This window comes from Dipteris shenzhenensis, chromosome 17 (assembly GCF_047967505.1).
Source record: "Dipteris shenzhenensis isolate YYH24624 ecotype China chromosome 17, Dip_SZ_1.0, whole genome shotgun sequence".
Taxonomy (NCBI): domain Eukaryota; kingdom Viridiplantae; phylum Streptophyta; class Polypodiopsida; order Gleicheniales; family Dipteridaceae; genus Dipteris; species Dipteris shenzhenensis.
The window spans coordinates 41,338,821-41,366,818 of NC_141612.1; the positions used below are offsets into that span (position 1 = coordinate 41,338,821).

A 27,998-nucleotide genomic window follows, 5' to 3' on the forward strand; every position below is an offset into this window, starting at 1 on the left:
AGGCATTGACACAATTCTCCAATAAATGCTAGTTACCCAAATGATAGAACAATAATTGTTAAAATGATATCGGGGAAATATTAAAGAGGGCTTCTGCTTCTACAGTGGTTCACATGGTAATGATTGTCCCACCTGCACATGATTATTAATTGGCTTCAAGGCTGTCATGCATTATAAGAACCAATTTTCAATAATACATGCATGCTGAGATGTGCGAGTGAGAAACTTTCAATTAGGTGTAGAATCATGTACAAGGCTTACACATCGAGCATGTGATATTCTCCCATAAGATCCAGTTGAGATTTTATTTGCTTCCCTGTCGTATACTAGACTCAGCTTTTCTTGGTGAGAAAACAACTGTTCGTTTTTCTGAACTAAAAGAGCACAACATGATCGATTCATATTACAGAAATATATCCCATCTCCAGTTCTGTCACACTTGTGATTGGTGTTAATATCACAAGCCTGTGCTAAAAAGCCCCATTACAAGGAATAGAACCAAGAAAAAAGTCCCAACTGTAAGTGCAATGTGCAACACCTTTCTGCGGTTCCTAGGATGGACATATGGCCTGCTCAATGAAAGCCAAGTTTTGAGGATAGCCTCTCCATCCAGATAGAAGACCTGCCAGAATGCTTTGAAAATAAATAGCTGATATAGCCTTTCCACCAAGAAATAAGCATTCATCAAGCTATACTTTAGAAATTATTAAGGACATCTCCAGAGGGCAGAGAAACTTACTGGAGCACTGTTCAATAGAGCCATTGCTGAGGAGATGCAGAAAGTATATGTCAGCAATCTTTCGAGCATATCAGGAAGCCATTGCCAACAAGACACACTGAAAAGGCTAAAAGAAGGAGAATATCGTGGCCAGTACTGGGTCAAATGCAAGTCATAGACAAGCCATTGTGGTTCCCCAACAAAGATCAGACTTTTTTGGCAGTGTCCTTTAGAAAAGTTGATTGATCCACTGACTTGGAATAAGCATCCCTCTTCCCTTGAATCCCAGAATTTGATATCAATTAATACTTCTCCATGATCAAGAGCTGGCAGCAAACACATTCCATCCTGAAAAAAGAATCCATAAATCCATAGTAACCAAACAGGAATCTACACACCAAGATTCGAGACGGGAAATCCAATTGTCTTAGTTAAATCTAGTTTAAGATGTAACAAAGTCTCAGGCATCCTCAATGTACCATATATCTAAAAAACTTCAAGATATATGGAACAAAAGTACACATTATATAATTTGAAAAAACCAATCAAATTATAAATACCACTTAGTTACAAATCAAATCCAAATTAATCAAAACCTGGTCAATTTAATAACAAGACAATTTAGAACATAATTCATACAAAATTGGGGAATATCTTGAACCAAACGTGGTTCAAAGGATCCAATCGAGCAAAAAATAATTAGGTGTCGGTCAAAACTGAGGATTTCAACCTCTTCATCGCTTCTCAATAACTCGAAAGCGGTATAAAGACTCTAAAACAAGCTGTCTACATTTAGAACAGCATGAGCCTTCTTCAATATATTCTGGTACTCAGGGGTTTGATAGTAGTGAAGAGCTGCCAAGAGTTCATCCATCAAGGAATCCATCTCAAGTAGCAGGTCATGAGGTCTACGAGGAATAATCTCCGATGTAGCCTCGTCCTCCATCTCAATGAAACAGTAATCCAACATAGGTGTCTCATTACTTTGATGTCCTTCCATGGCTGGAAAATATCTCGCACGGGAGAGGGACCAGAAGAAAAATAGCTGCATCCAAACACGTGCTCTTCACACTAGCAAAAGAGAATCTGGTGCTGCGTGGAATCAAGGAAGAATGCGGGTAGAGGACAGCAAGAAAGATGGTGGAATCTGATAGGCTGATCTCAGACGGAAAGAGGGTGGGAAATTCACCTTCATGTGCTGAAATGCTGAAGTGAGAAAGAGAGAGAAATCCCAGGTATATAAATAGCCAGGAAGGGCCATCAAAAGCTAGGCGAATTTAGGGTGGGTGCTTGATTTAGAGCAAGTGCTTTCCTTGCTAGAGAAAAACAAAAAAGCAACCTGCTTTTTTTTACCAAAACAGTCTCGCTTTTAATAGATCTGGTCCCGCTTTTCTCTAGCCAGCCAAAAATAGCCAAAACGCGCTAAAATCAAGCCATACACTCCTTCCCAAAGCCAAGCGCCTACCCCAATCATATCGCCCCTATCTCTGATGCCCGAATTTCCTAGACAAGCCGTTCTTTGGCTTACGAACACCCTCTCTTTCCTCCTACGTCTCAACTGCAGCAAATCTAGGTCTCTAGGGTAGGAATCTCATCCTTGAGAACCTAGAGGGACCCTTTCCCTAACCAGCCTACTCTTCCCCACACAGCCAATAACATCAACAACCCAAGCGTGGGAAGTTATAGGTCAGAAACAACACATACTCATATCTCTTGCTGAAACATTAAGTCTTCTCATCGCCTACCCTTCTCAGGGAATCTCCATTTCCAAACACGTAGCAACCGAGAGAGAGCACACAGCCTATGCACTTCTATTTCTTCCACAACTCTCCCAATCATGAGCGCACATCATCAGCCAACGATTCAGCCCATGCATGAGCGGAAATTCAGATTTGCAAGAGCAATCTCAAAAAGCGACCTGGAAGACATCTTTTCTGCATATCTCGCGTTGAATTCAATTGTGATAGGACGGCTCTAATACCAAATGACATGACCCCGCGGGATCTGACCCTATCACTGACCTAGAATCTCGCCCTCAACCAACCAGAATCATAGCGCAAGTGCCTCAATCCTCCCGACCACCCCCGAGCACGTGGCCTACAGCTCGACTCATCCATAGGCCCGTATCTAACCCAGGCGTCCCATACCACTTGAGCCCGTCTAGAGGACCTTCGATACACCACCTATGATCCGCCATGTAGATGGCCAGAGTCCCAACCTAAGTCCAAGCCCCATCCATCAGTTGAGGAGCGCTCAACTGATCTGCACAATAGCACTGGCCCTCCCTCTATATAGAAGGAAACCCGCTATAGATAGCACAATGCTATGGATAGCTCCCTCCATATAAAGTGAGCACTATATATGAATCAATCTCTATATATAGCAATCTCGGCTAAAAATAGCCATCCAGCCCTATGCTATCCCGTAACCCACGTCCACCTGCTATCCAACCCTAGGTACACCATGCACATGACACTCAGTATCTTGAGGACAGAGGAGTCTCACATGCGTTGAGGATTGCCATTGGACAGGTGCAAGTCTCGTCCCATCAACTGAGGATCGAGGCAGGGAGAGCTGCAGGCATACCCAAAGAGAGCGGACTTGCACATTGTGCACGATGGGGGCGGTCAAGACAGAGAAGCATTTTCTATGTGGCCTACTATGAGATCCGAGGGCGCTACCATTGCCTTTTTCAGAAGGGGCACGGCTTTGGCCCACTCTCACAACTGATCCACTTCCAGGATCAGGTCTGTACTGGGCTCTACCTGATGGAGATGCGATGACATAGAGAGACACTACTACGACATATTAGAGAGCAACAGGATCGGACCACCGCACCACAGGGCACTGAGGTAGACCGAGCGCAGAGACGGATCACGAATTTCTATGCATTTGACTCAGCTCCAGGGCACTCTGGGGTAGAGGAGGAGGAGCTAGCCAACATGAGAGATGTATGGATCGATGGAGAGAGCCGACACAGCACTGCTGGACGAGGGACACAGAGACCGTACATGACGCGACGGGTGACCAAAGCACACACGATCGAGGTTCAACCTATTTCAGCTCTCCTCACGGGAGATCGACCGAGGCGAGGGGCACCCTTGAAATAGCCCATCGGATCCAGAGATCGAGGAGACCACACCCTCCACCGCCATAGGAGACAGCCTGACAGATGCAGATACGTGAGCTCTTTGCATCTCATCAGAGAGCCACCATGGAGCCTGGATACGTGGAGCTGGTTCATGCACTTGGGACTCTAGCTCTGAGCACTTGATATTTTCATGCCACCCTCATGCTATTTTGCTACTGTTTTGCTATTTTGTACTTAGCAAGGGCCTTAGTGAGCCCTTTGCCCCGGCCGACCCACAGTGGTCTATATGAGTTACTTGATTCCGTATGTTTTTGTTATTTTGTACTAGTGTAGCATTTTAGTACTCAGCAAGGGCCTTAGTGAGCCCTTTGCCCCGACCCACAGTGGTCTGTACGAGCTACTTGATTCCGTACTTTTTCCCATAGGCCCGCGAGGCCTCTTGCGGGGACGTTAATATCCCTCCCTCCATCTCTCTCTCTCTCTCTCTCTCTCTCTCTCTCTCTCTCTCTCTCTCTCAGCTGAGTTTGGGTCCACCCCACTACAGCTCGATGAAGCATTCTAGGTCATCACTTACCTACATCAGGTCAGAGGATACGACGACTGCACTTCAGGGTGACACAGACTACCATGGTTAGCACTATCCTCGTCCATGAACTTAGCAGCAAAGGGTGACCAGAGATGCCCGTATGCACACATATGCAAGTGGTTCGAGAGGTTGGGACTCCACATGGACAGATTACCTCCTTTTCAGTATAGGATTGATGAGCCATTTCTCCCGCTCCGGTGGGTATCATGAGCTCAACCAGGTCATACCCAAGGACATCCTACAGTTGCACACTTTCACGACCTGGTTGGCGCCGAGTGAGCTGCCAATGAAGCTCAGCTTCTATAGAGATCACTGCTTACACATTTCCGATGAGGGCTTGATTGATCCCCTAGGATATACTTAGATTCATCTTCCCCATGCATTGAGGGTCTCTATTGGACAGTTTCGAGTCTCATCCCATCAACTCTAGATCGAGACTAGACGAGTTGAGAGAGTACTCAGAAAGAGGAGGATTCGTACCTTGTGTGATGTACAGGAGATCGAGTCAGAGGACCATTTCATCTCCAGGTGCCCAACGTACTATGAGATCCAAGGCCACTACTACTGCCTCTTCGCAGAGAGCTTCGGACTGCTCTCCCACTTCCTCACCTATCCAGATCAGAGATGCTTAGCCGCCTTCATCCATGAGGCAGTTAGACATCGAGAGCGCATACTCGGATTGTAGAGATAGGGACAAGGGCCGCAGCATGCCCATTTCATAATTTGATCACGAAGTTCTTCGAGCCGAATCGCACAGATCATGGCCCCATGGGTAGTCGACGAGGTAGAGATCCAGAGCTAGTGACACAGCACACCAGACAAAGGGAGGATGCACAGATTATGCTTGGGGACGTCCCTTCTATGTTTAGACCCGGGGCTCAACCTTCATGACCCACAAGAGTTACCATGGCCCTTGTCAGCAGACGTAGAGCCACAGCCAAGAGGACACGTCGACCCACACATATAGATATCTGTCAGCGCTCTATCTCTAATGTTCTACCACCATAGCCATGCCGATCATTCGGTCCCTCATGACCTCAGCTCCGATAGGCCCCGAGTGACTTCCATATACACTGGACCAAACTTGAGATTGGATTTGATTTGACATGATGATGGTGATGATGATATAGATGTGTTTTGATGTTGATACTGTGTAGTACTGGTACATTCTATGACTATGTGACACTTCTTTAGCATCTAGCATGGGTGACGATGCTCATTTCAGTAGCTCCACCCTTTCAGCTTGTTGTAGCAGCTTTCGTATAGTCTCATAGACCCCTTGGTCTTTTGAAGTCTTTAATAAACTCTCTCTCAATCTAGTTCTGTATTAAGGCACTAGCGACCTGGCTGCTCTTGCTGCCCCCCTCCTGACATCTCCTCCTTCCCGCAGCCCCTTCCACCTCCTCCACCATCGCTTCCCCCTCGCCACCTCTTCCCTCTACCTCCTCCGCTACCTCTCCGCCCCCCCCTCCCCGTCTCCCCTTGCCTACCCTCCCCGCCTCCCCCCACCTCGTCTCCCCACACTGCCCCCTCCCGCCTCCCCTCTCCGCTTCCCCGCTTCCCCCTCCTCCTCCCCCTCCCTGCTATTTCTTCCGCCTCCCCCACTGCCCCTCCCTGCCTCCTTCCGCCGCCTCTACCACCTCCCCCCGCCGCCTTCTCCACCTCCTACCGCCCCTACCTCCTCCCCCCTCCGCCGCCTCCTCTCCTCCCCCCCGCCGGCTTCCTTCTCCCGCCTCCTCTTGCCCTCGCCCTCTCTCCCTCCTTGTCTTCTCGCCCCCTCCCTCCTTCTCCGCCTTCTGCCCTCCTTACCTCCCTCCTTCCTCTTCCGTCCTTACCCCCCCCTCACTCCACCTCGTCTCCACCTCCCCCTCTGACGTTTTTCTCCCTCTTCTTCTTCCTCCCTGCAGTGGGAGCATTTTCGCTTGTTAAGCTTGCTTATCATCGACCTCCACCTGTTCTTGATCATGGTAGTGATTGAAAGCAAATTCTTTGAAAAAGTTGGTACATACAAAACATCAGACACAGTTTTGCATACACCATATGAGTAGAAAAAGAAATGAAACCTCTCCCTTCTTTTGGGACACTTCAAATCACTAGCAACTCTCGAGGTACAGGTTCAATCTGAGAGAACCATTCCCGATGTCGGGTCATGTGCCGGGTAGCTCCACTCATAGTTGCCAGACGTTTGGAAACGTCACATTTGGAAACCTTTGGAAAATTAGAACCATTCCCGGTGTCAGATCATGTGCCGGGTAGCTCCACTCATAGTTGCCAGACGTTTGGAAACGTTTGGAAAATTTTCCAGACGTGTTTCAATTCAAAATTTTCCCCAGGTGCCTGTTTTACCAAAAATTATATGCCTACTATATAAGTACACATTCCTCGGATCTAAAATGCATGATTTCATGCACTAATGGCACCCAGGACACTAAGGAACATAGAGGAAAACATTTCAGCAATCTAATATGTTCATACACTTAGAAGTGAGCCTGGGAAGGCATCTTCCAACAACGCGTGATGGCGACAGCTCCTTTGACTGTTTTGATAAAAAATAAGACCAAATTTTGACCTTAGGGCCTTTGCCCCAAATGGCTCAACACCAAGCTGGGCCAATGGGGTTTGAGCTGCAAATGGCTCAACATCGACCTAGTCCTACGGTTTTTGAGCCTCAAATGGCTTAAGACAGAGGTAGGTGTCGAGACCATTCAAATTACCAAGGATAACACAAGAGCCGTTTGGATATGGATAACACTTTTGAAGATAAGAGGAGGTCGAGAGAATGCTTTGGCGCCATATGGGCCAAAGTGGTTGTAGCAAAAGAGATATAAGAGAGAGTGGTATAAGGAAAAGGGTTGGCCCTCCCTTCAAAATGTGACTTGTATTAAAGGCCAAATAGTTGACTTTGGTCTTCATTGTTGTATGCACAAGTTTGGAATACAAGATCCCTCTTCTCTTTCAAGAGTGTCTTTGGGTGTTCTCTTGTTTCCCTTGTAGTTCCTTTGTGTTTGCCACTCCATCCCCCTTCACTCTTCCCTTCCCCTCTCCCTCCAAAGTAGAAACAAATCCACCTCATGAACCTTTACGAATAGGAACTCGACCTTCACAACATTCATTGACTCTTCTTAGTAGACTAAGACTTCTTTGCAATGTCTGCCTTCTATTTTTGACAATCCTTGGCATAGTACCCAAGCCTCTAACAATAGAAGCACTTCACTTGTTTCTTGTCCTTCTTTTACCTATTCTGATAAGTAAATTCCCCCGTGGGCTTACCACCCCTAGTGTTGTTCTTCTTGACCTTCGCTTGGGCCCCCAACATTGCTTCATCCCCTCCATAAAACTCCTGCCTCATCTCTTGTTTAAAGCTCACCTCCTCGAAGGTTAGCGGTTAACTCCTCTCACTAAGAGTAGGCATCATGACCAAATTCTAGTAAGCACAAGGGAGTTGGTTCAGTAACATTAGCACTAATTGCTGAGTAACCAACTTGGTTCTGAATGCAGCCAACTAATCTCATATCTCCTTCATCCTAGTGATATAAACCCATCACTAAGTCAGATTCGGGAGTTGGGACTGAAGACTAAATAGACGGGTCATACTTTGGGCCTCGAACTAGTCTCGAAGGATCTATCCACGCCTCTGCCGCTGCTGTTGTTGCCATCAAGATCGATGGTATTCTGCTGTCTGCTACCATCATCCGAATGACAAACCAGCGCTTGTACATCCTTCTCCTCCCATTCAGACATCTCTAGGTCCTCAGTATCATCTTCATCTTTAGAGATAGTCTTTGGGATAATGGAGCTTGAGAATGGAGGCTTCTCCAAGTTGATCACAATCCTTCAGTAAAATGCAGACCTGAAACTGTCGTCGTCGTACCTGCCAAACACATTAGCCTATATCCTCAAGGAGCTCCAAAATGAGAGAGAGAGAGAGAGAGGCTCACTCTGAGAGACTGGCTGATCTGTGTGCTACATGAACACCTGGGACTCTGATACCATGTAGATAATAGAAGAAAGACTTGACCAGGGAAGTATTCATTGGCCAATTCTAAGTACATAAATGCACATTCAACTGAAGGGTTCCAACAGATAGAGGGAACTTGTGGCTGCACCAGATTCTGCTCCACGAGCTTGTAGGAGAGGCTGAAGTAGGCAGATATCCAAGAAACAATTCGTAAGACAGGCTGTGAGGGGCACTGCTGAGTGTTCAACTGAATGGAGGGAGGGAGATTTATAAACGGCCCTAGACTGGCCAACTTTTTCAGTCTGTCAGCCGACCAACCTGGTTGGCTGGCAGACTGGAACAGACCAGGTTTGTGTGACCTGGCTGCTGGGCCTTTGTTGCCCAAATTAGGGACTGGACTACTCTCAACAGCCCAGAGCAGCCCCTAGGTCTGCCAAAGTCTACAGCAAACTGCTGCCGACTGCAGGGCCTTCAGGCCCTGATATACCTAAAGAATTCTTCCCTCACTGGTGCTTGCCAAAATCGAGGGCTTAATAACACCTATTACAAAAACCCTCAGCAGCCCTAATGTCTCCGTGAAGGGGCTCACAGACAGACACTTCCCTCTTTCAACACCCTCCCCAGCCTCCTGCCTCACATGGATCAGACATGTTTGGTTGTTTCATTCATAAGGCCATACGACACAGAGACCAACTACTCAGGGCACATAGACGAGATCAGCGTGCTCAGCCAGACTCCACCCAAAGTGTGATCACTTAGTTTTTCCAGTTGGATAGATCATGGCACGGACCAGTAGACCCCATAGGGACAGCATAGCCAAGGCCAGAGGAGAGATACGATAGATCCATTAGCGTGTTGACGTACAAATCAGAGGCATGGCCGATGGGTATGGCAGTGGCCCTTGTTCAAAGCAGGGCCACGGCTAGGAGACCACAGTGAACCATGCAAACTGACCAACATCAGCACTCTATCATGAGTTTTATGCCGCGGCAGCCCCATACATTGCTGGAGCTTCTCTTTGCAGAGACCCTCGTATAAATTCTCAGCCACCCACCACAATAATGCCACACTGCAGTTCCGATCCTCTCCATTTACTCAGATGCTTTTATATGTACGTTGTATTTGTCTTGGGTGCAAATGTCCGCTTAGAGGCTCCACCCATTCAGCTCATTGTATCTGGCTTTTTCATCTCATAGACCCATTCGTCTTTCAAAGGCTTTAATAAACTCTCTCTCTCTCTCTCTGCCCCCCACACACCCCCCCCTCCCTTCCACCCCCCCAAACACACACCCACACCCACACACACACACACATAGAGAGAGAGAGAGGCGCCCACACGCACACGTGCGCGCACACAAAAAAATTCATCTCAATTGGCAACACATTTTGTCATGGGAATTCCACAGCAAGAAGGATGGTAACTTACTTCAGAGCAACCACACGGATCAGTAATTATCGTTGGTCTTGGTGCCCTACCACATGTAGGGTATTTCAATACATCAGTTGCCTTCAAACAGAAGCCATCTCGAGTTACATTACTGTTTCGTTTGCCATTGGAATCATTAGAAATTGTACTAGTACAAGGAAGTTCGAATAGCAGTTCATTGCTTGAGCAATGTGAACCAATGTGTTCCATCTGATAAGCCGTCAGGTTTTGTGTAGGGACACAAAGCCCTTCTGTCATGATACTGTGAGGTGAAACCCATTGGGTTTCATTTCTTAGCTTGCTTGTCCCCTTTGAGTAAATACTGTGTGACTGCCCTTGGATGTGGAGCACATAAAGACGTTGATGCCAATCTTGGGGGCTTTCAAGTTTCAACCCAGCCACTTCTAAAATGGAGTCTCCTATGCTCAAATGGCCCGCCAGGGGAGATTGAGAACGTATAGCAAGTACCTGAACCAAAGGAAATTGCATGAGGAGAGGTCCAGAAAGTAAGATTCCAATTGTGGCATACATTGCATTAATGAACAGCTTAACAGTTCTTTATCACATAGCGTTTCTATTGACATCAAACTTGGTAAAAAGTATGTGGTATTTCCTCCAGTTTCCTTTACCATGGGAGTTTTGCTGTGTAAATACAATGGGCTCAAAATGAACGGCAGCAGCATCAACAACAGATAGCATCCTGCACAACACTGGCGTCATCCAACAACAGGCCCTTAAGTACAAATCTGAGATTGTTTTTCGATTCCCTGTATCCAAAATAATAAGCACAGAAAAACATCTTTGGTGATAAAAAATGATGGGACATTTTTCCTTGGGATCAAAGATAGTTTATGCAAGCATGGGCCCGCATATTTCTAGGCAACTTCCATTCCCAATCATTTAGTTACAGCATAAGAAAATTTTGCAGCTTGCTAGCTGTGTGTGTGCAAGTGCGCGCGCATGCACTGTAGACAGAATTGTGTTAGGAGGGGCCAGCCAGCAGTAGAAGGGGCTGTCGGTCTATCTACATGCATAAATATTACATATTTGAGAGCATGTGTGTGCGTGGATGCACATTCACATATATGCACATGTGAATATATTGTTGGCAGGCCTCAAGCATGGAATCATTTAGGGCTCCATGCAATCTCATATTAAAAAAGGAACTAAATCCTCAAAATTGGTAAATTTCTACTATCACGCTCAATTTAGCTGGCCTCAAAATCGTAGTCTTCCTTTCCATTATGAGAATCCTCAGGACTATCATCCTCATCATCTTGCATAGAGCTCTAGCCTCAAAGCAACTACTTTTCATAAGGAATAACAACTTTTAACATTGCTTAGCAAAAATCAACTTTGGTCAATTCTAGTCAAACCTAGACAAACTGACCTCAGCTTGCCTTCACTTAGCTGTTGTTTGGTTGTATAATTGTCACTTCAAGCACAAGAGCCAAGATAGGTTGTGCAGCCCTGATTTGAGTGGTATCAAATGCGAAACATTTTGAGCCCAAGCAATCAAATCAGCCCAAGGATAGCAAGAGGTGCGCTAGACTTTTTTGTTCTTGTTCCCCAATTTCTTGCAAATGTTTTCAGACATGTTTGTGCAGCTCTTTGTTTTTGCTGTGTATTGGGATGCAAGTTTGTTGCTTGTTGGGAGCTTCCATTTGCAGTTTTCTTTTCCCCTTTGCATTGTCATGTTGCTAAAAAAGGGCCAGGGTAGTGTATTTAGTCTAAGGATGTTGAGCCCACGAAGGAAGAGATGCTGGAATATGCTCATAAGGCCATTTCGCTCACCGTCACTTGTGCCATTAGCTCCAGCCACCATGATCGGAAGTTGGAACACATGGAGTACTTCCTGTGGTAGTTTTCACTGAAAATACAACCAGTCATCCCAGCTAGCTTCTCTTTGCGAACTAGAGCACGTCCTGTGAATGATGGTGTGTCGGTGGCCATATAGACACAAAGTTTGGAATTTAACAGTGAACACAAACAGATGTCAAACAGCTGAGAAGGAGTGAGCAATAAAGGAATCTGCGCTCATTCTTATCTTTTTTGATACTGATACCAAACAGCCAATAAAATTTATTTCCTCAGCAAGCTTGGTTCGGAACTTACTGAACTTGGGAGTAAAATGAAATCTGCAAGGCACATGTGATTGGTCATCTTTGGAGTGAAAGCTTTGATCTTGAAGGCCCATGTATATGGCAAGCAGGGCCAAATACCAAGTCCCCTCACAAGGTGTGCTTACATTTGGCGATTCAGTCTTGTTATTTGTGGACAATGCTAACTCAATGCTCATGCACAATGTAGTAAGTGGGGTAAGGTTTATGGACTCAAATATCTAGCCGGCTTTGCAAGGAATTCAAACGTGGTAGTGTGGTTGGTGCTGTACTCCACAATTGTGAGTGGGGGTTGCACTAAACCTACGGATACCCAGCTTGATCTCTTGGACATGCTTTCTACACTTGCAATGGCCATTAGAGCTTAGCATGCACAGGTGAGTTATACTACCAAGTCAATACCATCATTAATAGTTGTGATTAGGCACCAGTTAAACATTACTTAATTTGGGTAATCAAACATGGCGTCAACCTTGATGCCATGTTTGATTAATACCAAGTCAATACCATCATTAATAGTTGTGATTAGGCACCAGTTAAACATTACTTAATTTGGGTAATCAAACATGGCGTCAACCTTGACACAAAGCTAGCATTGCATTTTTCAAAGCACATACCACCGGACTCTCTTTGTGCACTTGACTATTTGGCTAGATCGGGTTTGATCACTCTTAGGTGCATTCATTGAGCAACTACCATATTAACCCATTCTTGTGGATTTTTAGGCTTAATTTATCATAGATAGATGGTTTGATCACTTTGGGTGCCTCCCAACATGTACACCTTGCGAAGATGTGTGGCCCTATCCCTGTCTGGCAATTGATGAGATTTCTTGGTCGTCGTCTTCTTACAAATGTCAAAGTATACCAAATCACGTGCAGCCTGTTCCTAGGTATAGCCACCTCATCGAATGAGTTCCCATATTGCTTGCCCTTGATCTAAACCTAGCACTGGTTTAGTGGTTGTGACAAGTGGAAGTCCGTCCACTAACTGGTGTGAGAGTGTAGCAGATAATGTGCTAAAACTCTCTTGCCACAACCTCAAGTGCCTTGCCTAGGCCCTCCTCCATTATTTTTCACTGACTCTTCACTTAAATCTTGTCTTCCTCCTAGTTCTACTGCCCCATCTTTTTTGCCATCCTTAAAAAATGTTCTGGTGGCTTGTCAAAGTGGAAACACTTTTCTGCCTTCTTGCTATCCTCACTACCAGAAGACTTCTCATTTCTTGCCTCTCCCTTTGCCCAAACCAAGAAATGGTTTCTCGTCTTCTCACTTCCTCCTGCAACAACATCGCACCCATTCCTGCAAAGCTGAGAGGCCTTGAGCACACTGCAATTGTTTACACTTGTCACAGATCCTCTGAAGTGTCATAGAAGCATGTTCAATAGGACCATGGCTAGTGCATTAGTGTCCACCTCCTATCCGACGATGGCCAATTGATCCCTGACTATCTCGTTCTTCTGGATGTGGTCATGCACTTAGTCACCTTCTCCAATTGATCCCTGACTATCTTGTTCTATTTTATGTGGTCATGCATCTGGTCACCTTCCTCCGTCCTCATTGTATACATTTGATTTTGGACTATGAGGCTACAAGCCGGCGTTAATATAATCTCAGCATTTTTATCTGTTGAGTTTCCATTCATTCTCTAATGATTCCTGCACTCATATGGGGCTCACATGTGGACATCGTCTACACCTGCTCTGACACCATATTGTCACATACAAACAGTTGACAATAATCTGTACAAGATAATATAAGTAAAAGTCCCAAGGCTGTGAGAGAGGGTTCTAGCAGAGATACCTGGTACATGGCACAAAAGGAGAGGTAAAGATAACCTTTACCGACATAATGCTAATATTTATCAAATGAGTTGGAAGAATTGATAAGAAGACATGAGAAAGGGATTCCTCTAACAGCAGCATATCTTCTCGTATTACTTCCTCTATCCGCAATTAGACCTGGAAGTTACAGAACATAGTTCTGCATTTGTCTGGACATTTAGATTGGATTTTTCAGGCCAAAGACTGTGACTGACATATCTGAAAGTGAAAAATAGGAAGCCAGTTATTTTGTTTCATACCAAGGGATGGATATCAGAATTGGCAAAAGAAACATGGAAGGAATGAACAATCGAAATACAAGTACAGCAGAGAACAAAAGATTGGATTTGCGCTGATGGAAAGAGAAAAATGTATGTGTATAGAAAGGTATTTTACCTTACACTTATATATAGGAGATAAAGCTACCTTCAAACAAAAGCCTTGATTCACAAATGGCCATAGGCTTGTTGGATGAGGATCAACTTTCATGACTTAAAATGGACATGTTCCAAATGGAAGAACTTTCCATTGGATAAAGAACTTGTAAGCTATGCAAGGAGATTGATTGAAGATGAAGGTCACAAGTTACATTATTGCCACACATAGGAATACATACGAAGTTCAACATTTCATCTACAATGTAAGCATTTTTTAACTGCCCCTAGAGACCTTGAAACTTAGAATGAAACCTTTGAAAGATTAAGAATTAAAGCAAGTTGGTTTGTAACAGTCTAGGCTAGAGAAAGTTCTTTTACACTGAACTCATGCACTCAGTAAAGTGGAGCGGCTATTGTACAGCTGCTTTAGATTATAAAATAACAGCATTTTGAGGGCAAGCAACCCTAGAAAAATATTGGAGACACTAACACTTACACGACACAGAAGCTTGAATACAGTCCCACAGTTTTGCATTTTTTTTAATACTTTTCCTTGATAGTAAAGATGCAATGAGCTTAATACTGCCTCATCCAAATCTAAAGACAAGAGAACATTAGGGGGCACAAAGACAGAAGAAGCAGCAACGAGTCCAGCAGAAAGGGCACAAAGAAAGTGGGAGGGGAGATGGAGCAAGCTAAGATGAAAAGCGCAAATTAAGAGACCACTGAATGTGCCTTGATAAGAGAATGAATAAAGAAGACCGTTCAAGGTGAGAAGAAGACAAGGACAACATAGACTCGTAATAACTGGAGAAACAAGGACCGAACGAATCAGAATTATGGTATGTTGACTGAACTTCCCAAGAATTGCTCTTTCACTCCAGTGACGATTCTAAATGCTTGTATGGCTTGGTGCCATTTCATATCGAAATTGACATCTAAGAATCTTGTTTTGTGCACACAATCTTGACCAGTGAAGCAGCAGAACATTCTTTGAACAGTGAGTCATCCTACCGTGAAGGAAAGGAAAAAAAAGCCCAAAACTCAAAGCATAACCTCTTTAACAAGGGATATTGCATACCAGACCATTGTGCCAGATTCCTGCACAGTATACTCGTAGTGTACGCAGAGGAGATAGAAGTTGCAAAGTGTCGTCATTAAGAGCAACTAATGCTCCAGGAATAAGGCACGCCAAAAACACAGCAATGTATTCAATATGTACCCCCTCACTGTGGTAGATCAACAGAAAACCTGCAAAGAGTCTTGTAAGAGCCACTGTCCACAAAATGCAAAGGAGTGCGTCAAATCCTCACAACCCTACAAAGCCAGCACGACAATTAAAGTGCTGTAGCTTGATTCCTGAATGAATGCCAGAGGCCTTGTAATTTCACACATGATGGGTAGGCCAAAAACTAGAAGAAAAGAAACGCATACTCAACCTTGTGGCAGCAAGTGCATGACCAAGTTCATGAAATCCAACTGCAAATGTTGTTGCAACGATGACATAAGGAAGGTCACTCCAGGGTACATTCAGTCCAGGCACCTTCAGACATAAGAAGAACAAGTAAGCCTTTATGTCCTAAGTCTGACATCAAAAGATTCAGCATCCCAGTAAATCCTCCATTAAAACCACTGCTGCAAGGAGTGTATTCAATAAAATATATCCCTAGAATATACAATCTAACAAATTAAAATTTTTTATAGAACAAGCGAAATAACCAAGGAAAGAAGGGAGTTTGTAAGTGACTTTAAATGAGAAAATAAAATAAATGAATCAACATAAATTTTAAAAAAATATAAAACTAGAATAGAAAGTAAAAAAAGAAAATGAAATAAAATAACTTAGTAAACAAAGCTACACTTAGGTTATCATCAGTACCCAAGCTGCCATCTGGATTTCAAAAGATTTTCGGAATCTCGTGTAAACCCAGTGCTCACTTAAGGCTTCAAATCTCAACCAAACAACAAAAACTTTGATAGCAAAAAGGAATAAACAAATCAGAAAATAAGAATAAGAAATGCGACAGAAAGCATGCACACACGCAAGAGAGAGAGAGAGAGAGAGAGAGACAGTAAAATTAGGTTAAATTTCCACCACAACACAACCTAACCCAAAGAAGAAGAAGAAGAGGAAAGAAACACCAATGCAAACACAATGAAACTAAATAATAAAATAAGGAAGTGGGAGGAAAAACATAACAAAGAAATTTTCCATACACACGCACACACACACATACGTGTATGTATGTGTGTGTACATACGTACATAGATACGTATGTGCGCGCGCACGCACGCACGTGTGTACGTGGCACAGGCACGAGCGCACGTGTGTACACACACACACACAAAACTAAACTAAACTAACCAAAATTTACTTGTGCAAAGACAAGAGAACCTATCGAATTGGAAAGTAATCACTCCATATTTAGCCAAATTTCATATGTTTGAGTCAATGTGAGGCATCCGTATGATATTCAACATAGCATACTGAAGTTGTCGTTTATCATACATATCAACTTCTAAACCTAAAGAAGATTGAGTAATGTTAAAATCCAAGGAACTACAATACTTCCACTAGCTATACAATTAAGTTCACAAAACTCTTGATGATAAATTCCTCCACTAAAAGAGTTTGGATCTTTGTACATAAAATCTTTAAAGTTTGGAATGTCTGGGACTGATAAGTGATCTGTGAATCTCCTAACTTGACTTAGTTTATGAAGAATGATTGGACAAGTCTCACAAGAGATCAATCATTGCGTAAACTCATATGTGAAAAGGGAGAAGCTTGCTAATAAAACAGCACAATTAGTGCCCGTCGGAATACCAATGCTTTGTCGAAATAAAGAGTCTCCTACAGTTAAGAACAAATTATCTAGAGGAAAGTTTAACCAACAAAGGAGATCTTTAGTATCTCCAACTTTTGTACACACTTTCTTTTCCAAATCAAGGTCTTGCTTTTTAGATTTCATCTAACAAAAAACAAAATGCAGAGCTGATTTTTCAGCCCTTAAAACTTTGCTTATCTTTTTCATAATATAATTACTTGTGAAACGAGCTTCCTATTCATGACTTCAAATCTTCCAAATCTATCTTATATACCTAGATGAATCCAGGAACATTCCCAAACTCATCCTCTAAAAACACAACATAGTGCAGTTTCAATCTCATGATAGTCACTCGCAAGGTTGAAAACCATAAACTCCATCATGCATAGCAGGGACTAGCTACTATGACATCCCCACTGACGTCATCAGCGCCCAACAGTGGGTGTAGACCATAGTATAAAAATATGCTCTCACACATACAAATACACACACCCACACATACAAATACACACACCCACACATACTTGAGCATCAAATTATACAAAGTCTTCGTACTAAGTTTCTGTGGGCACTCCGGAGGTGAAGGGCGGACTCAGCCATGATGAAGGCTAGCACTAAAGGAGAAGGCTAATCAAAAGGTAGTCCTAAATCTCTTCATTCAAGCTACAACTGCTTGTGAAGGTTAAACATTTTCATTTTAGTCTCTCCCCAACGAGCATCTAAATCTAAATCTAGCTGATAGGGCAACGCACCATTTAAGATAGAAAGAATTATCACAATACTAGCAGGCCGCAACTTGGACGAAAACTTCACAAGGTGAAATTTGCATGTCTGCTAATACGGCAGAAGCATATACCTAGATGAATCCAGGAACATTCCCAAACTCATCCTCTAAAAACACAACATAGTGCAGTTTCAATCTCATGATAGTCACTCGCAAGGTTGAAAACCATAAACTCCATCATGCATAGCAGGGACTAGCTACTATGACATCCCCACTGACGTCATCAGCACCCAACAGTGGGTGTAGACCATAGTATAAAAATATGCTCTCACACATACAAATACACACACCCACACATACTTGAGCATCAATTTATACAAAGTCTTCGTACTGAGTTTCTGTCGGCACTCCGGAGGTGAAGGGCAGACTCAGTCATGATGAAGGCAGCACTAAAGGAGAAGGCTAATCAAAAGGTAGTCCAAAATCTCTTCATTCAAGCTACAACTGCTTGTGAAGTCTAAACATTTTCATTTTAGTCTCTCCCCAACGAGCATCTAAATCTAAATCTAGCTGATAGGGCAACGCACCATTTAAGATAGAAAGAATTATCACAATACCAGCAGGCCGCAACTTGGACGAAAACTTCACAAGGTGAAATTTGCATGTCCGCTAATACAGCAGAAGCAAAATCTATCTTAGTATAGAGTGTAGTAAATTTCAAGCAAGATTGGAGTGTACTTCTCTTCTACACTCAAAGAGGAGAGTTAAAAAAGTTTATGACTGGTCTAACTCTCACGAATCATTTAAAATCCAACTTCAATCTACTAGAACAATCAGCCTTTCTCAATAAGTTTTTCCAAAGTTCATGGTCAATTCTGGGAGAAAGCAAAGAGCAAGGGAAAAGCAAAGGGGAAATCTTTCAAAGCCTCAACTTCTAGCAAGGTAATATGGCCCTGAAACAATAACTGAAGGCCTTTTTCCCGAAAAATTATCGCAGCCTCTGCTCCTCTCATGCAGCCTTAAATCTCCTTTTCTATGTTCCAAACTTCCACGACGGCACCAAACAGTTTGGCTATTACAGTACTTGCCATCATAATCTTATAATACTTAGGGTCTTGCCCATCAACCCTCTTATATTTATGGACAATTGTGCTCATTCACCAGGCTCTTGGAACCATGTCCACATTTGCTTAATTTGATTTGTCGAGAATACAATAAAAGTCATTATGAATTCTTCCCACCATCTTAAATTTCAGCCGGCAGTCTGTGTGAGTCCTGTGCTTTCAATGTTTCCCCCGTGACTGATCCCCCTTGTCCCTCGAGGCTCCATGTCTTCTCTTTCTCAATATGCCTCTTTCGCATACAGCAATATACATGTTTTACTTCCTCACTTGGCTGCCCATTTGCCATTCTCAAAAGGCATGCAGTCAACCATTGAAGCAGTTCTCACCGGCGACCAGGCGCATATTTCCGGGCATCCTCTAGTATAGATCTTGTCCACTAATAGGGGCTTCTTTTGCCACCAAAAGCCCCTTCATAGCCTCTGTAATCAGGGCGAATTCCACCCTCCAGCCGATTTCTGTCTCTACAGGCAGATTTCGTCATATTTTGGTCAGAGACGGTTGACCAAGCAGTCAAAATTTAGGGCTTTTATACGTGACTGAAAGTTTTGAATATCTTTATTGTGTTTCACAACAAGAACTCAGTCATGAAGCTTATATTCACCAATATACTCTTGCTTTTCTATGCGGATGATATGATGCTTGTGCTCTCGAAGAATATATTCTCAAGTTCCACTTGCTTGAGTTTATTTGTCAAACCTTGTAAGGCATTAGACACTGCCCATGTGATAAGACCTTGCCTAGATGGAAAGCTTTGCTTCATCGACACCAAGTACAATGCAATGGACAAGCAAGTTTACGAGTCTGATACAATGGTGGCTTAGAAATGACACCAGAAAATGATTACCATCAAGGGGGGGAATTTCCCCACATCTTCGACTTAGTTGTTTGTGTGTGTGGTCAATAAGGGTTCTAGCCTGGGACGTCCCCCTTAAATGATTGTTAGTCTCATGTTTGAGCTTTTACCTTGTTAGACCCATGGGAATTCCCCATGCATAGTCATTGTCCAGTCTTCCAATTGTAAACCAAGAGACCAAAGTCAGAGTGAGATCACGTTGGATGAGGATGCCCAAATGAGTCTACTGCTGATGCAACTAGAGTAAGATTCAGGTTGGGATCATGAGTGTTGTCACTAGAGGTGGGCAAGCCATGAAGTTCCCCATGGACTACTGCTAGGGTTTTTGTGGGGGGGCATGATGGGACAAATTGATGTACTGGGGTCAATACCAAGGATTACAAGGTCTGTGGTTGTGAGTGTGATCACATGAGTGAGTGTGTGAACACGTGTGTGTAGGTGTGCCTAGAGTGTGGTGTGATTGAGAGATGCTGATTGAGAAATCAATGGAGAAATTAGTGGAGCTTGGCTCTCATGTATGTATCAAGTGCCTATATATTTGCCTTCTCTCATGAATAAAGTACAAGAGTTATGTTGGTTGTTCCACTCCCATCTTGCTGCTTAGCCATGATCCAACAGTAAGGACATGTGAGTTTTCAAATTCCAGATTTCAGAGTTTGTGAAAGGGACCAACAACAAAAAGGAAAATGAAAGGACACTTGGAATTGAGGAGTTGTTAGAAGAAAACGAGAACTATAACATAGACCTTAAAAGAACCACAACGTACAAGACAAGTACGAGCAATCCTATGAGCAAAGCAGAGTTCTCACAAAAAGACGACACCCACAAAAACAACACAATATTTATATGTGCACATGAGAAAAAGAAGCATTAAACTAACCACAAATGTAACATGCTGCTGAGATTCTTGTATGACACCAGTTGCATTATTTTGGCTGCCCAAATTGACGAATATACTGGAAGTCCAAACAAGCAACTGCAAGAATGTCGAGAAGATGACAAGAAAGAGCAACTCAATGTCAACATAGATTTCCATACATACACCCGTTAAGTTTGCAGATTAAAATTTATAGACAAACCTGTCAAATTGAAACACAAGGCCTATGCATATTCTTTACACGGTACCCTCTTCTCCACCTTCCAAACAAACCTTATATGCAGATAAGCAGTAGCATACTTATATGTAGAGCTGCCATAGGGCTCCCGGGTTTTCCTCCAAAAATCAAGATTGCATAAGCCCTTATAGCAGATTTCAGTCTCATTGACCGTTCGGCCCTTACCAGACCTGATCAAATCTTTCTATGTCTTGTGCGAATAAAGTTATATCGCAAACATGTAACCTCAACATATGGACACTTCACATTTAAGGGTATGAAAATTTTCCCTCTTTATGCCCATGCTTAGTCAAGGCTCAAGGCATCCAGAGAAGACCTGGAACTTGACTACATGACCGTGTGTTTTTCTTGATATGCTAGCAAATAGGCACTGAACATCACTATGGGAATGGTCGTGTCCAGGAAGATTGAGAGCTGCAAGCTTATGAGATCATTATATATAACATTTTTTGCAAGAGCTCTCTCTGTTATATAACTTAGCCTTGCAATAAATGTTATCTATCTGCTACTTTTGGAATGCTTTTAAATTGCATAAATAAATTTAGAGCAAGTTCTTCAATTTTGTGGCATACATGTTACAGCAAAGTCTTACCACAGAGACAATGATCATCATCAGGAGGCCGAATCCGATCCCAAGACTGAACCATGGCTTTAGGATACTGCGATAAAAGTATACACTTCTGTAAGAATCTAGCAAGTTATGTTTATATTATAGTGTGTGGCCAAAAAGGCAAGAAGACAGTACGTTGAATATCCTAATTGCATGGCTCAGAAACCTGAGAAAACACAACTTGGCTTGATCCAGATTCGTAAAAATATGAATGATCTCATTCCCAATTTTGCCACCACTACAAAAGCTTCATTGAATTATTAAGATATCAAATGGGATATCTGTCTTCTGTGGTAAGTTAGACAAATGGGAATGCAATTATACCACAATACATCCTATTCTTAACTCTTGAAACCCAAACGAACTAACTCATGAAACCCAAAGGAACCTAAGCCAAAGAAGCCTCATGCTGAGCAGCAAAGTCATCCAGCCTTAAGGAATGAACTTTACTCGAAACCTTCTGATACCACGGGCATAGAATTTCAAGAATTGCTACAATGGAACGGAGGTACCCTCTACACAACACCAATACTCAATAAGATCACAAAGATGAGCAATAATAGCTTTTGCCATCAAATGCAATCCAAGCTTCATGGAATATCATGGATACGTCCAAAAATGCAATGGATCAAGGGGGGACTTGAGAAAGAATTCATCTCCTCTACCTCAACGCTCAGCTGCCACCATGGTGGCGACTTTTTGAAAGGTCTCTCAGGTTGTGCCTTGAGAACCAGAAATATCAAATCAGAGTTCTACTTTGGCTATCGGTTGTTTGAGTAGCATTTCTAGAAAAAGCTAGCTGTTTACACTCGTTTTAACCTAACACTAAGCAAGTACACGACACATTTTGAACGGTGTATCCCCTTGAATCTGCGCTGAACTCAAGCAAAAGAACCAACTACTCGTAATTAATTTGCATTAAAACTCTTCATACACTTGGGTGAACGTTAATGTGATGAGACCAATGACCCATCTTTAATTGCTTAAGAAGATAACTAGGTGAGTAATCTAAATAAACGAGCATTCGACAAAATGGAACACGGGACAAAATAGACTCTGTGAAATTGCCCTCCAACAACTTTGACTCGTGCAATCCTACCGTCCAAGAAAGAGGTGCTACAACCTTGAATACCGTTGACCCCAAAGATAGAGTGACTCGTTGAGAGCCTGGGTTTCCCATGAAAAGAATCTGCGCAGAAAGTAGAATACATCAGCACAACGTAAACACAAATCCCTGGTAAAGTTTCCGATGAAAACAGAGCGGTGCAACTCTGAATAATGTACATAAATCAAGAGGCTCCTCAAAAGCCTTAACTAGATGAGATCATTTCACATTCTGTTGGAAAGTATCAAAGATACGCAATGAGATTGGAATACTTACAGGCGGCTCAACAGCTGACGAAGGGAGAGAGAGAGCCGCCTTCGAGCTCTAGCATTGCTTCTTCTGGGTAACATGCTTTCGTTTTCGGAGAGTGGCATTTCATCTCTTTATTAACCAACCTTTCTTACAGCCATCACTAGGGGGGTTTCACACGTGTCCCGCCACCTTGTCGGCGCCGCTCACCAACGATTGGCGGCCCGAAACGAGTCCTCGGCAGTCTTAAATGCCCAATGATGGTTGCGCAACCCTGGAATACAGGGTGATTGGCAGATTTGACGGGTGCCCATCGTTGGACAGCCACACACGAGCTTGGCAACGGTAGGACGTGGAGTCCACGTAAGACTGGAAGGTTTGGTCATGGGCTGTGTGTGTGTGTAAGGAGATGCCTGCCCATCGTTAAAAAACTCGCCTCTTATTGGTTCATTTGACCACGCAACGATGGACGCCTCTCAACGCAAAAAAAGGCGAGCTACTTTCCAAAACCTCCACCAAGCGATAACCCTGCTTAGGGAGAAAAACAGTTGTCTACCCGATACCATGGCAAAATACCTATAGAAGCTCCCGCTCGTATACCTTGAAATGGGAGCTGATTGCAAGAAAGAAGAAAATTTTTATTTAGATGAAGGTTGGAGAGCCACGAGATGGGCGAGATGAAGAGGCCATATGTGGTCTATACATGCTAGATAGGAAAGAGGAGGTGCCCGTCTGCTTGTTTGTGAAAGGGTTGCATCAGTAGTAGTGGGCTTTTCCATTGGTGGGGCAAGCATCTTGTACTTGGCATCCGGATGCTTGTAAAACCCCCGTAAAGTTGTTTTTTCCTTTGCTATTCTTACAAACTCAAGCTTGCAAGAAAAACCATGGTAGTGTTTACAGTTGCATCTTGTAACCATAAATTGTCTTTCTTCAAAAAAAATGGAAGTGTATTATTTATTTGGAAAAGGGAGGAGGAGAGGGCAAGGGTCCAAGGGGAGGCGCAGACTCCAGAGGGAGCCTAAAGAGACCGCATATGGAGGGGGCACATAGGGGAGCATGAGTGGTGAAGGTGGAGATGACAGAAGCGCCTCGACAAAGGTCATGCAAGGACCCCACAATACGCCTGGGAATGATTATGAGAAGAGCAAGGGCTCCGTCCTATCGGATGGGCTGGCCAAAAAGATGCAAGAGTGGCGTTTCACCATTGGCCAATGATGAGGCATCAAAAAATTTTAATGCAGAGGTTACCCGTCGAGCCAAGCAAGTGGCATGCAAACCTTGGCTCAAGACTGGCAAAAGACGTGTTGCTGATGTGAGCTCAAAGTCGAGGATGTTAAGACGAAGCTGGTGTGCCTTGTGAAAGGTGGTCTCTACCTTTCTTCACTAGTCGTGTCCCAACGATGGAAGAACTAGGATGCATCATGGCCTTCAAATGCGACCTCTCTATGAACAGTTACATTGCCACATTCGTGGGGAAAGGTTTTTTCTTGTTGTGCTGCGTGTCTAAAGAAATTTGAAACGAGGTGGTGGGTAGTTCTTTCTTGTTCTCAGGGGCTTTAGTTCTAGTTTTGCCATGGAGCCCAGCCTTTTGCATCAATGAGTTCATGTACCATGACTAGCCGATAATTTCTTGGTACTCCCCTTGGTTGGGTGATTTGGTCGGGCATTTGGCTTCTACATTGGGCAAGGTTCTATCCCCTTGGGTCAGAGGCATGCATGGATATTTGGGACCGGAGCCAAGATGTTCCAAACTATGTCGAGGTGCGCTTCCCTGATGGGATGTCTCTGGTGCAACAGGTCAGATTTGGACACTTTTCGGATGCTTGCTTCGTGTGCAACCAAAATGGGCCACTTTGCCAAAAATTGCCCACAAAATACAGCACTGGCAATTGGTGAAATTTCTATTAAATAGAGGAACATGCTCAGGAGGTCCAAACAATGCATGCAACATGCAAGAGTCATGTCGACAGACAAGAACGATAAGACCCCTCAACATCTCTAAAGATTTCGAGTAGCTCACAACAGTGGAACCATGGATTATAGTGGGTAAGAAAGGAAGATGGAAAATCAATGATGAGAGCCGCCCACATGCGAGTGATCCCAATTCCTCAAGTGAGCCAGTGGTTGCGGCTCCAAATATGACCTAAAGAATGAAGAGATGATGGTCTCAGACACCACAAGTCGACTACCTCTACCAAATTATCCCCTGCCTCAGGAGGAGGAAATGTCCGAAGCGAATCATTTCATAAGAGGACCCATAAGGAAAAAAAACAAGAGAAAATACAAACAAAGTGGATCAATGGCGATGCCACTACGTCATTCATAAAGAAGCTTGTCAAAGCATGTAAAGAAGTGGCAAGGCATGTGAGTGCAGGATAGCTTGATTGGAGGTAAGAGTAAGGCAGCTAGTTTGGAGGTTTCCATTCTGTCCTGGAACCTTAGAGGATGTTGTGATAGGTCCAAACAAAGGGGATGTGTTGATGTGATTAGAATGGTGAAACCCTGAATAGTGCTCTTGCAAGAACTGAACCTTAGAGGAGGTAAGAGGTAAGGTAGCTAGTTTGGAGGTTTCCATTCTATACTTGAACATTAGAGAATGTTGTGATAGGTCCAAACAAAGGGGGATGTCTCGATGTGATTAGAAGGGTGAAACCCTGAATAGTGCTTCTTCAAGATTGAAATGTGGAGTTTAGGAGGATAGCTTGAAGTTCTCTTGTAGCCAATTGGTTACAATATCTTTGTCAATTGTCCCGCCAGAAGTAGAGGTGATCGGCAGCGCTCTTATAGAATTCTTTTATGCTAGAGAGATAGGTAGAGATGTTGAAGGGTGGCTAATCGCAGTAGCAGTTGGTGTAGAAGGGTTTGAGCTCAAAGTGGCAAGCTTGCCCTAACCTCCCCTAAGGTACAGGAAATTATTGAAGATGTCTTAGCAACCTGGTCATAGGTGATTATTGGATCTTAGGAGGGGATTGGACCTTTACTGAAGAAGAATCCAATAAATCCCATCCATCATGCTAGCCAGTAGGCTAGGTAGATAGGTTTAATGTTTTGAAGGAAGGGTGGTGATTGAGACGTCTTTTGTGTGGTGCTTGCCTTGCAGTGTCTGCCTTGTCATACCATACCCAATTTCTTGGCATTTTAGGGTCCCAACCAAAAGTACAAGATCTATGGACATTCCCTTCAACTTCAATAAGTGTTTCATGACTTCAGCAAAGTTTTGTGGTATCATTAGGCAGGCATAGAGGGAAGGAGTCCTTCAATGTACTAATCCTATTTTGAGATGGGATGCCACCATCCACCGAACTCTAATTAAAGCAAAGGAGTTTGCCCGGCAAGTAGGGTGGCCAGGAAAGGACTCAAAGACAAGTTGACAATGGTAAGGCAGTCCTTAAGGGTGGCCTTAAATTATGCACCGAAAACCAAATATTGTCAATGCTTGTGGTGGAAGTGGAAATGGCACTGTAAGAATGGGAACTAGGGGCAACAGACTTGGCACGCATTAAATGTAGATAGACATGGTTGAAGGTTCGGGATTGTCCCTCCAAGGCATTTTTCCAGTCGATAAAAAGGAAGCAACAGAGGGAATCTAATTAGGTGCACGATGCTCAAGGTAGCATAGTGACAAAGTTTTGGCATGTGGCACATGCATTCAAGATGGAGCCGAGCATGATTGTGGGAGAGCCAGTGATGCAGGACGCAGAGTGGCGTGATAGGGTAGTGGACGTAATGGATGGACTAGAACCCAGAATCTCAAAGTGGCAGAGAAGCCTGCTAGCAAGGCTGAATACCACACATGAGTTAGAGTTGCATTGAATGCCCTCAAAGAAGATAGGACCCTAGGGCGAAACAGTTTAATGCAGAGTTTTTCCACGTGCTCTCAACCCAAGGCCATGATCTTACTAAGATGGCCAATGCCGTGTGGAGAGGGGTGCATTGTCCAAAGACATGAACTCAAGTTTGATGAAACTATTCCCTAAGTGCCACAACCTCTTCTAGGTGGGGGAATGGCGCCCCATAATGATGCAGCACATCCTACAAGGCTATTGCCAAGGCTTTAGCGATGCACATTCGAGAAATTTCGTCATGGACCCGGAGTAGAATGGCTTTGTTAAAGGCAAAGACATTTTCATGAACATTTTGAATGTGCCGACAGCTCTAGATTATGCTTGTTCGTCACATTAGCATGTGATGATGTTCGATTTTGATCTGGACAAGGCCTACAAGTCGATTAAATGGGATTTTCTTATAGTAATATTAGAAATATTGCGATGGACAGGCAAGATTGCCCATGACATGGGCAATTAGGATTATGTTCATGTTTTCATGTTTGTGTTAATAGGTTATTAATATTTGTTAATTACGCTCTAAAGTAGTGTGTAATCAATGTGATCACGTTGATTGACGAGAAAACTAACCAAGAAATGGGTAAAACTACCATTGGTATTATTAACATAGCTAGCAGTAATATATCTATTATCGGTGGTAATGCGAATATTACCAGCAGTTACTATTACCGCCAGTATCATAACCGTTGGTAATAAAATATTATTGCCGATGGTCGTGATATTTTCGTCAGTAGTAGCTACAATACCGATGGCATTGTTAGCTACGGATTCGTTGTTTCCTGTGCAACTTGGTGCTATATAGTGGTGGAAAAGGCAATACATGCTCTTCATTCAATCCAATTGTGGTTCGTATCGCAATAAACCATTTGGTGCATTGGGATATAAAGGTGACCCATGATCTAGATCATAGTGTTTAGGCTGAGTGGGGGAGGGTGAGTCAGCATTCATTATACTTGTGGGTGTGACTTGCTACTTCGATTCCTTGCATTTTGGGAAAATCATAGACCACGAACGGGAGTGCTAGTGAATGCGAGTGTTTGTTGTGTGCTCCTGGGGGTGGTCTATATTCCGACTCCTTCCATTTTGGGGAACTTGTGGACCACGATCATGAGTGCCAAATCAATGCAATGTTAGTGAGGAGCCTTGAGTTAAGGATTCACGCGTAGTCTAGAGTTGTGAGATTTTGATTCTAATTTATTACTAAAGCATGGAGAAAAGGGGGAGATGAGATGACAACGATGTGATCAGAAATAGAGTACAAGTTGTGACTAAGAATGCACAATCAAAAATGCTTGTAACTAGAAATGTTCATCCACAACCTTCAAGACAAGTTGTGACTAGGCAAACTGTGGATGCACCGAGTCATGCCCAAGCCAATAATCATATGCCTGATAATGTTCTTGGGGTTGAACAAGAATTTGCAAAAGAGGATCTCAATGCCAAAATG

At 43.5% G+C, this 27,998-nt stretch overlaps 1 protein-coding gene and 1 pseudogene across 4 annotated transcripts; both read right to left on the reverse strand.

The window, feature by feature from the left end:
* Positions 1 to 205: 205 nt before the first annotated feature.
* Positions 206 to 22,979, reverse strand: LOC147892122 (Peptidase M50 family protein). Of its 4 annotated transcripts, none has more exons than XM_087388360.1 (10): positions 22,734 to 22,979; positions 22,476 to 22,541; positions 21,335 to 21,401; positions 20,508 to 20,603; positions 15,538 to 15,641; positions 15,180 to 15,327; positions 10,409 to 10,489; positions 9,780 to 10,247; positions 740 to 1,066; positions 206 to 622 (listed from the first exon to the last, which is right to left on the reverse strand). In XM_087388360.1, the coding sequence occupies exons 1-10, from the start codon at positions 22,829 to 22,831 to the stop codon at positions 458 to 460; spliced, it is 1,620 nt and encodes a 539-aa protein (XP_087244486.1). In that variant the 5' UTR covers positions 22,832 to 22,979; the 3' UTR covers positions 206 to 457. The 4 variants fall into 4 exon arrangements, with proteins under 4 accessions (XP_087244486.1, XP_087244485.1, XP_087244488.1 ...); XM_087388359.1 differs by having other exon boundaries at positions 15,180 to 15,349; positions 15,533 to 15,641; XM_087388362.1 differs by lacking the exons at positions 22,476 to 22,541; positions 22,734 to 22,979 and having other exon boundaries at positions 15,180 to 15,349; positions 21,335 to 21,351.
* Positions 16,454 to 17,133, reverse strand: LOC147892123 (uncharacterized; annotated as a pseudogene).
* Positions 22,980 to 27,998: the final 5,019 nt, after the last annotated feature.